The sequence below is a fragment of the Dufourea novaeangliae genome, unplaced genomic scaffold, assembly GCF_001272555.1.
Source record: "Dufourea novaeangliae isolate 0120121106 unplaced genomic scaffold, ASM127255v1 scaffold208, whole genome shotgun sequence".
Classification (NCBI taxonomy): domain Eukaryota; kingdom Metazoa; phylum Arthropoda; class Insecta; order Hymenoptera; family Halictidae; genus Dufourea; species Dufourea novaeangliae.
This window is the reverse complement of record NW_015374114.1, coordinates 1,369,024-1,382,806: the sequence shown is the minus strand read 5'-3', so window position 1 is coordinate 1,382,806 and position 13,783 is coordinate 1,369,024. Positions and strand designations below refer to the sequence as shown.

General features: G+C 45.3%; 1 protein-coding gene across 1 annotated transcript; it reads right to left on the bottom strand.

Annotated features, from left to right (window-relative positions):
- Window positions 1-11,288: 11,288 nt before the first annotated feature.
- On the bottom strand, window positions 11,289-11,919 carry LOC107191012. Its single transcript, XM_015579933.1, has 4 exons — window positions 11,845-11,919; window positions 11,655-11,768; window positions 11,492-11,581; window positions 11,289-11,393 (listed from the first exon to the last, which is right to left on the bottom strand). Exons 2-4 carry the CDS (start codon window positions 11,737-11,739, stop codon window positions 11,320-11,322), a joined length of 249 nt encoding a protein of 82 aa, XP_015435419.1. The 5' UTR covers window positions 11,740-11,768; window positions 11,845-11,919; the 3' UTR covers window positions 11,289-11,319.
- Window positions 11,920-13,783: the final 1,864 nt, after the last annotated feature.

Genomic DNA, 13,783 nt, shown 5'->3' with positions numbered 1-13,783 from the left:
CACGCTCGAAATCTCGTCTAATTTTGCTCACGAGCGAACCAGAGGGATTTCCGAACGAAGAAACGTTCTGTACGTAATTTACCGATCGAAACAGCGGGAGCAAGGGCTTGCCGGTTAACGTAATTGCACCAATTCATGGCAGAGGTAGACGATTCTAATCACGTAACAGATTTACAAATAATCTCGCTCGTTTCTGCAAGAAGCAATTGTCGATCACAGCTGTCTGAACCAAGAGATACGCTCCAACTTCTTATCGAGATACCACAGACAGCTGTAACACCGATGCTTCTACAAGAAATTGCTCGATGGAGCCTGAACACGTTCGCACTATTAATTAGAAATTACCATCGAATCGCAATCGGTCTGTCGTGGACTCAGGGGCTTCGTCTTATCTGGGTCCAGCCGCGATCGAGTCCACCGAACGAACGCATCTTCGGTAGTTCCCTACGCGTGACCGAGTAAAACGATCGACCGGGCTGATATAAAAGTCACGTCTAAGCGAAAAGACAACGGTGATAAGTTCGCGATCGTTCGTGACTAAATCGAGCTGGACCGCTTCTGTGCGTGGGTGATACGTGTCTTGGTTAACAAAAGACTCTCCCCTCCCTCTTAACGATGGTCGTTCGTGTCAAACGTAGATCCTCTCGATGATTCAGAGATCCGAAACAGATCAAAATTCCATCGCCCCGGAGGCGTTGAAGTAAACTGGGTAATAAAATATCGAAAAAAATTTCAATGGACGAAATTCGCCCAGGGAAACAGGAAAGAACGCTCCCCCCCCCCCCATCCCTTCGAAAGAAAAAAGAGAAAAAGGAATCAAAGGCCATGTATTCCCTTTTTCGCGTGTCGTAAACGTCAATGCTGACGAGGCCGGAATCAGATTTCATTCTTTACGATCGGGTCTTTACTCTCCCCTCTCGCTCTTATCGCGAGAGAACCCTGCGTGCGATACGTTCAAGTGCGTACGCACGTGCTCTCGCGCGCTCGAAGGGCTTCCCGGCACTCGAGTCACATGAAAGGGCCGCGCGCAGTGTACTGGAAAGGGAAGAAAGGGACGTGAAAGTGAAAAGCGACTTTCCAAGGTAAAAGGGGAGGAAGGGAGGAAGGGGAAGTAGAGGGGATCCGGGCGGGGAGGAAAGGGGACGCGATACAAGGATCCCCGGACGTAGGATGATCGAAACCGACCCCGCGCAGGCGCCCTTTCGTAGTGTGTCCTGTTCAAGGTCACAGTACCATCGACCAACCGTGCCAACCCTTCGCCCTGCATAGTCATGGGAAGACCGATCGATTTCCCGTCGAAAAGCCAATTGATAGACCCTTTCAAGGTTTTCGAAGGGGTTCGGATTAAATTGTAGCCCAAGGTTATTTCGACAGAACCCAGTGTTCTCGTAACTGTTTCGGCTGTTCCCTTGTAACCCCCCCCCCCACAAGCTAGGGGACAATCCTGGCCCCGTTCGTCAAGGTCCATCGAAACTCATCCCGTACGAAACAGTACTCGCGCAGCTCGAAGTGGAATAGGGACGTCGGTGGACAGACAAAACGGGAAGCCCGCTTACGTCCGTCTATTACACAGCGAAACGAAACGGTACAGAAGTATGTTTCAGCGTACACTGGATTTCCTTGGGTACGTCTCGAAACGACGAAAAGGGAATGAAGGAACGTTTTACAAGCACACTTGATTCCACGTTTAAAGATATACGATCAAACACACCGCATTCCTAGATATTCGACGTTACCGGTCGTGGCAAGACACGCATTTCCTTTTGGCGCGTGTATATATCGAGAGGTACATAGTATGTTGCGCGAATCGTGTCGAAGGAGGCGCGGCCTCGCTTTTCACGCGTGTTTATTAGATACCTAAGTGCCGTGCGAACCATTCTCGATAAAAATTTTCTCAACCGTGCATTCCTAGGGTTGTGTGTCCATTCGAACAATTACATCCCGCGGAATAATTCTATCGTCGCTACGACGCTGCTGCCTGGGAAACCATCGAATCTCGACCACGTTTGCAAACCCATTTTACAATATTCACTTCACCCGCCACACACACGCACGTACGGAATCGTGATTCGAAAGTCTAATCATCGTCGATGTTGCCCTCGGTTGAATTGTTAAAGTGTTCCACGCGCCCAATGGGATCCCCGTGGTGTGTCGATCGATGAATCGTCTTTGTCACGCGCGAGCGAAGACACGCTTTAGCGCGTGTGCACGCTGAAACGTCGAGACGCGACTATAAAGAGGACCTTGTCGCCATCTTTCATTTTCTGCATACAAATCTTATCTCGCCGAACAATATATGTATACATATACATACATATATACATATAAATAGCGACACGAGGGTGTATGTATTTTCGCGAATGTACATCCCCTCCCGATTATGTTGAAGCATTTAAATGGACATCGCGATAACACAATACACGCCATTGTACTTGGGCCGGTGTAGACACACATTCTCGACGATATCGGGCATTCGGAAACGTTATACACTCTCGGCACGGTTATCACGAGATAGAGAGAATTTTTTTTTTTTTATTGAAGGTAAATAATAGTTAAGTGTATCGCCGATGTCAGCACTCGTTACACGCCGGGGGCACTCCCCCCCCCCCCGCCGATAGAACCGAAGCGGCAGTTTAACCGGTCGGATGAAGTGCGGGATAAAGAAATTTAATTAAGAAAAAAAAACAAAAAAAGACGGCGTGTTCTCGCGTAGTTATAAAATTGTCCGGTACTCGTACGTTATAATGCAACGCCGCGTCGCTCTGCTTCCCCCTTTTGCTTCTGTCAATGTTTAAATACGACAACGTGACGAAGACACGCTCGGCCGCGCCCGTATAATACACGAGAGCCCCGACTGGCTCGTTTTTATTCCGCTCTTTTGCCGGGCCGCCGCGGCCGATACTTTCGTGCGCGTCTCGCGAGCCAGCCAGCCAGCAGCAGCGTGCGCGCGCGCGCGTATCAAAAGGACTGACGTGCAAATTAATTCCAAACGCCCGACTATGTGCACTCCGGTCGTTCGTGCACGCTTGGGAGAAGCAACACGATCGCGACCATGCGTCGATTCCATCGATGCACGGGGGGTTACGTAAGGATGTAAATGAATTCGTAAAGATTCATGCTGGTGTCAGGTCTTTTTCTCTTTTTTTTTGTTCGCTTCGATAGCCGCGTACCGCATGCGAAACTTGTAAGGAGGGGAATCGCGTGCATTTCTTAATAGCGCGAAGTCAGAGATAGCACATCTGTACCGCGATTCGAATTGAAAAAAATGAAAAGATAACACGATACCTTCATTAGCTCTTCGTAGAATGACATTTCTTTATTTATTTATCAGACCTGTACCCATAGTTTTGGTCATTGGTGTATATGTTATACATAGCAGTGACGTATTACCTAAGAGAATCGATCTTCGAAATCGTATCGGAATCGAACATCCCTAGCTCGGGGTCTCTCGACGCGACCAGGCCCCGGACGAACAATGACATATACGTATAGGATGCATAGGAAACGTGGGCGGTATAGATTGTCCGTAATGAAACGAGTTACAGCCTGGCCGTTACGTAACCGACGAAATTGCGGGTGCTGCTGCTGCTTCGGCTGTAATAATTAGCAGCAGCGAGCATAATTGCCGAACGGAAAGATGTCGGTAGAAAATGTAGTGTACGTATATACGTGTGTGGCTCGCGATACGAACGAGAGAATCGCGTGCGCGTCCTTCGTTTTATGCATCTCTTGCGTTTGATCTCCACGTCCGTGTGTAATCTTTGGGCGTGGAAATTCCCAGACTCCGTTTTCCAAATTCCTACAAAATCTCGTCGGCGACAGTCTTCGGTGCACCGAATAAAATTCAGCATCGATGCATCATGATCGAACTTGCCATTGTTCTCGTTGGGACTCTTAAATTTTCGCGCGACGATAAGATAGGCGGAAACGTATTTTTTTTTTTCATTCTTCGATTACCATGCGCGCGGAATGAAACGTAATCATCGGCGTTGGGTACAATCGGAATTCACCGAACGAAAATGTTATGGCGGTGGTATATCCCCGAACGGGAAAAATTCGTCCGAGTACGGTGTTCTTATACAAACGGTCTCGTTTTTAATTCAATGAGAATGATCAGCAACGACCTGCGTCACCGCAACCCCCTCGATCGACTACGTCGTGCACATATCCTATTCTCCTCCCGTTGGCTCCATCCTTTACCCCGGGAATCCCGAATTTCCCATAGCAACGTGACGGTGCACTCCATTACCCATGACCTCCGCCCTAAGCCTGGCGAGGGGGGAAGGGCCTCGCCTCTCTATATCTGCGAATCAATGCAGCTCCATTGCGTGCATCCCCGGCTCTGTGTGTGTGTGTGTGTTGTGTGTGCGTGTAACATTCCTCGAAATGCAGCCGCCTAGCCTAATCGGAATAGGAATGCATTCACAACGACACGCGATTCGTAACCGAGAAAAGAACGACGACGGACCGGGTCGATTTCTCTTTTTTTTTTCTTCTTCTCTTTCCCCTACACGCTTCCGTTCTATACCGTTCTATCTGCTGTTCGGGATTTACATATAATCGCGAGAAAATAGAGACGTGTCATCGGGTTCGTACGAAAACGAAAAACCGTCCAATTATTCCCGCGGCGCGGTACGATTCATTTCGAACGAAAACGTACTCACTGTATCTCGAATCTTCGAATTTACGGAACGGGCCCGATTCAGCTGGGACGCCGGCGGAGGCGTGTACCGTGAATCGAGATATCCGGAGAAATCAGATAACGGCCACACGAGAGAGGCACTTATTTATCGCAGCCAATTTAAATACATTAATTTTAGCGCGGGAACGACGAGGGAGGGGAAATACGTCCAGGATTCCCCGGGTCGTCGTGCAAAAAAGATACGGAACCTTGAGATAGAGGGGGGGTACGTTCTTCTCAGTTTTATATTCGTTCGACTTCCGCGGAGTCACTGGAACACTGCCTGGAATAACTCTCGCCCGATTCCCGACTACACAAATATTCGCCTTATAAATATGTATGCATTATAAATCGGTTATGCGGCAAGATCGTTGGAAGTGTATCAAAAATCGGGAGCAAAAGGATGACGAATGAGCAAAAGGACGCTCAGGCTTGCGCGCGTTTGAGAAAGGGAGAAATAGAAGAAGCGTAGGCGTGCGGGTATATTCGCGAGCGCCAGCCTTAATCGAAACTTATGCCTTCGCCACGACCGTACGTACGGTATTATTAAAACCGTACGAGGCGACGTGTTTCCTCTACCATCCATCAATTTGAATTCACGTACGATCGCGGGGACTTTCTCACGGTGGGCACCGCATAAACGCGAACGGCGAACAGCGAAACGCGTAACGTTCCCCTTTAGCGGAGCGCTGCGAACGCTCGTCGATACTCGAGGATGTCGTGCAGGGTGAACGAAAAGAGTAGGACGGGTAAATGACATAAGACACTCGATGCTTTCACCCACGAGTTTTTACAGCTGAGATACTGTTCTCCGAATGTAAACCACCGTACGGCGATACCGATAACGTGTACAGTAAATTCTGGATGAGTGTTCGACTAATGGCAATATGCGGGTGAAACAAATATCATCAGCTTCGGAATTCCAAACTCTATCGTGGCACGTTAACAAACGGAGATTAATGAACGAAGATAATGAAGTAAAAACGACGAATGAATTAAAAACAAGAGGTTCACGGTTTTCGCTGCGCCTCCGCGACGGGTAAAAGTTTCTCGACGGCGAACGCCACACCGAAGAAACTCCAATTGAATCGGAGAAAAATTATCGAACTCGTTCGCGTAACGGGGCTCTCCTTTCTCCCGTGTACGTAAAATTCCTGCGCCGTGGTGGGGAGGAAAAAGAATGACGGTAATGCGTTGCACGGGTGAAAAACTCCGCGGAGAGTAGTAGCACAAAGAATTATTTAGGCAGCCGGAGCGAACGCTGAAAGTCTCGCCGAAAGAAATCTCTGTCGGGTGGAAACAAACGGGACGAACCTCCCCTCCGACACTGGGGAGGAAAAAGAGTCGGTGCATTAAGAAAATGCACAGCTGAAATTCAAGGTGGAACCGGCGAGTGGGAGAGGGGGATGGGGGGAAGGTAAGAGAAAAGAGCGGTAGGGACACGAGCTGAAATGTTGGCAAGAGCGAGTATACCGTATAGTAAACGGAACGGCGCTCCAAAAGAGGGAACTCGCTCCGTCGAGGTGGACGAGTTAATTTTAGTTTAATCGACCGACCTGATATGAAGAGCTCGCGTACAAAAGCCGATGCACGTACGTAAGTAGGCATACGTAGGCGAGCGTGCGAGCGAGCAAGCGAGCTCTCGAGAACGAGTCAAAGCACGCCACTATACACACGGAAGGACTTGTTATGCGTCGTCTCCGGGTTACGTGTAACTTCGACAACGCGGCCGCTTTTCCCCACCCGACCGGAATTCACTTCCGAGTTTCCCGACCCGTGGACAACCTCGAACCCAGGCAAGGATACCAGGATTCTTGGAATCTACCGAGAATCAAGGACTTGTACGTGACTCGTGGTGCCCTCCCCACCCCCGTCACCCTGTGCACGACCAGCACACAAGACGGCGCTCGCCCCGAATATTCTGCATACCGGCCACTTCACGGAACAAAATATATAGACTTTAAAAAAAAAAAAAGGAAGAAAAGAAAGGATGATTAAGAAACAGTGACGGCGTGTAAACGTCGGTAAGATGAAAGGACGAGCTGAAAGGAAAGCAAACACATCCAAGTTGAAAAGGAAGTATATTCTCTTCTGATGTCCCAGGGGCACCCAATGTTTCGACTTCGTGTCTCTTCTATGTCTCCGTCCACTCCCTCCGCCCCTCCCATCCACCCCTTCTTGGGCGCAAACACCCTGAAATTCTCTCGGCAAGTTTAACCGGATGATGAACGTGCTATCGTAACTTCGGTGTGGCTCTGAGAGGCTTCCGTTTGATAGCCAAAGTGCATACGGATGGGCCGTGTAAATGGGACGGGCGAGAGGGGTGTCGAGGTCGTTCGGATCGAAATTATTCAATTAAGGTTAGAGGCTACGGAACATCGTTGGCTCCCGGCGGTGGCGAGACCGAACGGATTCAGAAAAGACGCGCTTCCCCCTCCGAACCATTCGGACATTCTGATCGGCTAACCTCTTGAAGGATAAAATTACTGAAATCTTAGAGAAGATACTTTCATCGGAATTTATGTTAACCTTTAATTTCTTATACACTTTATATCATAGTATACTAAGCTATATTCCATTGTATGTTGCAGTATTAATGTATCACACAATTTAACTCAGCATACATTCAGTGCTGGTAGTTCTAGTGTTAACATTCATAAATATATTTTAAATACATGCAGCTGAAGAAGAGTCTTAAATACTTTGTCCCTGAAGAGGTTAAACGTTGGTAGATTTCCTTATGGTATCGTCTCTGTCTCTCTCTCTCTCTCTATCTCTCGAAATCAAGGGAACTACCACACGTCGAGTACGTTTCAATCGGGCAAATCACGATCGTCGATTCGGGGCGTCGCGACGTTATCAAAAGAGAGTCGTACCCTCGGTGCATAGCGAAGCGATATGCGACGAGGTTACGCCAACGAGAATTACGGAAGTTAATGCTCCCTCGGCGATAAGAATGTGCAGGGCGTTCGTCGAAGACGAATCGAATACAAATCAGACGACGACGCGGAGAAAAGGTTGTGGTACGATCGCGAATAACTAGCCATAAAAACGTTGCAACGTGAATCCCGCGCGCGCGCGCGCGCTTGATCAAGGGGGTTCAGAGTGTCAGAAGTGGAGGAAAGATGCGCCGTGATTCTCTTTCCTTCGTTCCGAAAGATTTCGGAATACGTCGGGCTCATCGTTCGACCGGGCTAAAAGGTGGAAAAACTCGTGCATCTGCTTCGGCGAGTAGAACGAGACATAGGAGGGGAGAGAAAGAGAGAGGGGGGGAGAGACTGAGGACGCCGGAAATCGAGGAAAAAAGGGGGGAAGCGGCGGAAGGGCGAAGCGCTTGCGCGACGAGCTCGTTTCCATGGCTTCGTTCGTTTCACGTAGCAACAGGAGGACTTTTGACCCCGTTCGATTGTCCTTCGAAAAAAAAAAACTCGGTGCCTCATCGTTTCTCCCGTTTTGTCGGACTGGAGAGGTGAAACGCATCGTTGAACCGTACTTAGGCGTCATTCTCCTTTAAGCTTATCGTTTGTACAATGTCTTCGATGAAACTCCTGCCGACAGATGGTCTTCCTTCGTAATTCGCTCCGAAACTGGTGTAACTTTTTGTATCTTTTTTTCAACGGCGTGTCGGGCTTTGGCGAAAGAAACGCAGAACATTGTAATTCGAATTAATGAGAATTTTACTTTTTTGTTCGCTCGCGGTTACCCGTCCCCGTGCCACCTACTGAAACGAAGACTGGTCCTAACGGCGATGAATTTCGAAAGCGACCGCCGATTACGAGTGACGCACGAGGCTTAATTTTACGAGCGGATCGATGCGTAAAGAAAGTCGCGATACGAACGGAGTAACCGTGGACGCACCCGAATCATAAGTGACGTGGAAGGAAAATTATTTTAATATCTTCCGGCGGCACGGAATTTAAACGACCGCCGATGATACATGTGTCGATGATAATCAATAAAGAAGGTGCACACTAATGCAATCAGCCAACATTTTTTTTTTTCTTAATCGACGATCTGAACAATTCGCAGATGAACGCGCAAACGATAAGATTCGGGATAAGATATTCAATCACACACCTCGCGGTTTATTACTTGAGTCTGGATCCGGAGATAATTTCTCGTGTAAGATCGCGCAGAAATCCCTCGAGAAATTTCTTACTGAATGCAGGATTACACGCGCGCGGCGGCGATGCGGTCTCTTTGCCAAAATTGCGATCAGCTGTTTCTACATCAATCGCCAGCCAGCCAGCATAAATGGAATCCCGTTTCGTGCGATGGAAGAACACCGAGGAATCGGAGAATTTCCGAAGTTCTTTGACTCTTTGTCCCCTGGCCACCCAAGCGAACACGTTTCCTTTTCAACCAGGGTAAACGAAAAAAAGTCTCCGATTCATTTGTAGACGCGAAAAAATATCTTCACGGAATGAATAGTATTCCGCTGATCCCCATGGTCTGCTTTTGTAAACTTCACGGCAATAGACATATACTTTACCGCGGCTCTTTTAATTTCATTCAAGTCCAGGTTTTTTCACGCAGTTTCCGTCTACATAAATACCAAAGCCGCTGCAAACTTTCACTCTTGTTTCCTTTTATTATGTCAAACTAAAGAGCTTATCAAGCCATTGCGCCGTGCCGTTGGCTAGATTTCAGTTTGAATCTATTTCCCGATTCGTTCTACGTATCTTACATAATAATACACTTCACCGAAATGTATTAGCCAATCCGTAAACTATTCATTCCACTTTTTTGATCGTATCGCATATTATAGAGCACTCTGACTGGGCATAAAAGCGGTCCAACAACTGAGTACCGGATAGCGAGGCAAAGAAATAAAGAAACGGAAAAGAAGTTGAGACCAGAGAGGTTAATAGGTGAGGCGAAAGAAACGTCGGTCCTCGAGAAAAAAAAAAAAACAGGTTAAAACCGAACAGTCATCCGGTCCACGAAATCGTAATCGTGCGGTCCGAAACAGAATCGCAAGGACGTATGGGGTCACCTGTAGGTCATGGAAGGGTATGCTGGTCCAAAAAGAGTGTCTATAGGGACAAAGAAGAACCCGTTTTATATCATGCCACGAGTGGCGAACGTTTCCTTGTTCTTTCTTTTTTTGTTGCCCGTCTGTCACGACGGAGGAATCATCTATTCCGTGACGATGCGAGCACGATCACGTAGACGTACAGTTCGACGGCGTCATTAGGCGTCGCGCGCGTATAATCGAATGCACTGATTCTCAAGGATCAGCAAACGAGGGACCCTGGGCGGCGTGATCGCGGCCGGGAGTTCAAAGCACCTTGACTCGCCTTAGGTAGTGTGTAAAACGGGCATTATTGGACGTAACGGGGACTACATCGAGCGTATCTCGGATTTCTGCCTTTTATACGATTTCGTGGTGGGACGCAGTGGCGGCGTCGAGTGGAAAACCGCTCGCTTGCGCCGGCTACGTGACAGCCGGGCGGACGCGGCGACCAGTTTCCTTTTTCCAGGCGTGAAATCCAATGAAACGTAAGTAATTCCGTTTGCACAGTTGCCGGGGGTATACGATATCTGGCTTACACGTGGATATATGTATACGCCGGGAACTGATCCGAAGAACGGTTCCTACCTCTCCGCTCGCTAATTCTGTACTCTTCCACGTATTTAGACGACAGCGGTGTCTATATCCGGCATACTAAAGAAACAAAGAGAGAGAAAGAGAGAGAGAGAGAGAGAGAGAGAGAGAGAGAGAGAGAGAGAGAAATGTGACGTTATCTCGGCACACGAATAATATATATAATAACGTCCAAAGGCAATAAGCATTGAATCGAACGTATAATTATTATTGTGCGATAACTGAAAAAGTGGGACGCTAGTATCTGTTATCGGGGGGAGCACGTAAAATCATTTGAAAGTTACTTCGGGTAAATGCATGAAGATTCGGGTGAATTAAATGCCCTTAAAGGTCGATTCGAAACTGAAGATATCTCATATGTGTAATTTATTATTTTGTAGTTATTAAAGCGTGACGATTGAAGTGTGTAAAAACTTACTTGCTGTGATTGGATGGACACTTGAGAACTTGTACGAGTTTGAACGAGATTGGCACGGGTTCGCAGTGCATGGATACGTCCCTGGGTCGTACGATGGTAAGGCTCGGTGGTGGGGAGCAAGAGGGATAGGAGAGGGTTGTAGAGTTTCAGAAAAGAAACTGCCGGCCGTGCTGGAAACGAACGCGAGGTAAGGTGAAGGGGGACACGATAGCACTCCACTTGAAATCACCGCGACTGCATGTGTTACTATGCTACGGTGCCGCCCTCGATGGTGATCGAGAACACAACGACGCAGTGTGTTATCGGAGTTTTGTTTTTCACCTACGTAGATGGCGTTCCTATCGAGGTCATTTTTTTACGCGGTCGGTATGACATTACATTCGCGGTTGGTACGAAATGTATCGTTTTCGATATCTCGTTTGTTTCGATATATGTGGAATCTTTTAAACCGTTAGAGAAATGGCTGCCGAAACTCGATTAAGTTTGGTGTTGTGCATTCGAATGTATTTAAAAATCTCTAATGTATTCGCTTAGATTATTCAAGACAATATGCCATGGATCCACATGCGACACGAACGATAATCACGTAAGTCTACTTAAAATTCTTAATTCTTAATAGTCATTCAAAAGAAACTTACCTTTGCATTTGACCCCCACTTTCCCAGTGCCCCAAACATAATCTTCACCTGTAAAACGAAACAGAAAGAAAATATTATATACGACCAAAATGAACTTAGTACAGCATTGTAAAAAACGATAGTTAATATTGAAATGAGATACTTACAGTGTTTACAAAGAATAGGGGTTAAAAAATATACATCTATAAAGACATGGTCATTCTTCGGTTCTGTGTTGGTTGAATCACCTACATACACTGAAAAATAAAATAGAAATTAACGGATATAGTCTATGATTTACCTCAATAGTAATTAATTATTTTCAAGTACCGTATGGCCCATTGCTAAGGGTTACATAAGATGACTCTTCTTCATTGTGAGGGTCTAAGTATGGTGATAAGTTTCCTTTCAGCATTAGGACTTCCTCGAATGTACCTTTAGTATCTGAAAAGGAAACAGTTACTCTGAAATTTGCATCTTCAAAAAAATTTATATGTTTAAAAGTCGCACGGTTGCTTACCGGTACAAAGTCTTCTCAGTTCTACTGCTGTTTCACACAACTATGAGCACCGTATGTCTTGCCTCCAAATTAGGAGTGTTATCTGATGTTTTTGAAGAAATGATTATATTAACATATTACTTTCTCCATGGAAAAATATATTATTTGTTAACTCATTTGTCAGTCGTACATGGTATGCAAATACAAACTCTGCACAATACTAAAATCACAGAACATAATCTCTCCTGACCATTGTGCATTCTCTTTGTGGATTTAAAACATCTTTCTTTCACTTTAGCAGTGCCACCAATCGTGTCAGAATAGATTCATAATTGATACTCTATGTACACTATTTAAGAGTATTTGTAACTGTTTGAGCATTGTTTAGAAAAGCTGATTCTTACCAAAGATAGAGAAAAATTATATAGTCACTATTTCTTCTCTTGGAACTAATTTGATTTCTCTTCTTGATTATATTAACCAGCACCACAGTTATCAAAATCTTACAGTAACTTTTATTTAAGGCTATTTGCTTGTATACATAGAATTATGTTTAAAAATCTTGCTCAGTAAATATATATATATATATGTGTGTATATATATTTATATACATATATATAAAGCGATATATGCAATGATGAACTATGATGATCTTTCAAGTGTCAGCTTCTCTGAACACATAAAATCAGTCAAAGTAACTTGATATGAACACAATGATAACTAGTCATGCATGACAAAGTGATGCATAATATCTGTATCATTCTTTTTTATATTTCTTTCATGGAGATCCAATGCTCAAATATACCTCTTCCTTCGGTTGGATATTTATTTCATTTTGTTTCATAGCCACAACCACCTTCTATAGCCTATTATAATTCCTGCAACATAAAAACAAAACAATTGTTACAGTCTCTCTATCTATAAATCATTCAATAATTATTAATCAACAAAACCAATATTTTGATTCACACTTGTAATGCTTTCACGTTTAATAACACTCGAAACACATTAAACACTACATAGTATAACGTACAGTATGCAGTCTAAGATACAAATGATGCATAATATGCCGTTTTATGATAGAACTGAAAAAGAAAAAACGCGTAAGAAGTATCCTACACATAGTGTCCAAACGAGTGACGCGGGGATAGCTTACGTATAGCTCATGAACATCGGCAAGTTTCTGTAGCCATTGTATCGGAATCTCGAAAAAATGTTCATTCCGTACCACAGTAAAGTAAACTACGAGTATCACGATACTTCCTGTCGATCACATGGAAGCTCTATGCACACACAAAATAGTAGAGCGCACGCCTTTGATGACGAATAGTGAAGCAAAGTTTACATGCGCGTCGAGTAAATAGTAGCAAAGTTAAGCCGCATGGAGTTTGATAAAGCGTTCACATTTCAGGTATACGCTGTTCTATTTCACGTGTGATGGAAAAAACAACACCTGAAGGTGATTCGGAGAAAATTAGACTCTTTTCACGGATGAGAATCTCATCGAGATACGATATCGATGGGGATGCTAGGAACGATAGTTGACAATACACGTCTCATGGGCTGATTGAAAATGGAAAACACTACCTACGCGCTTCGGCACATTGGTTCCTCGAGCTTTCCAGCCTCAGACGTCGACGAATCGACTAAAAATCTTGGAAAGGCCAAAAGGTAAGTGACAAAGAATTGTTTCTCCTGGTCGCAACACGAACGAACACGGTTAGGCCAGGCTGAGCAGCTGAGGGCGCTGCAATTTATCATTGCTTACGTTCTATTAAGATGGGAAACCTATTCATACAAATATATTTTCAATCTTCTTTTCATCCTCTATCGTAATTGCAAATTTAAAAAATTCTACTTTTGTTTATTCTAACATATTTTACAAATGAATATTTATCGCCTATAAGCACACTTATAACTGAAAGTATAGCATACATGATTTAAGTTAAGATAAATAGTT

Bases quoted from the DNA above. Each gene is read 5' to 3' on its own strand.
- LOC107191012 (XM_015579933.1), bottom strand. From the start codon at position 11,739: ATGCTGAAAGGAAACTTATCACCATACTTAGACCCTCACAATGAAGAA. The intron at 11,582-11,654 runs GTACTTGAAAAT...TTTATTTTTCAG, and splicing joins CCTTAGCAATGGGCCATACG to TGTATGTAGGTGATTCAACC. The intron at 11,394-11,491 runs GTAAGTATCTCA...TTCGTTTTACAG, and splicing joins CCCTATTCTTTGTAAACACT to GTGAAGATTATGTTTGGGGC.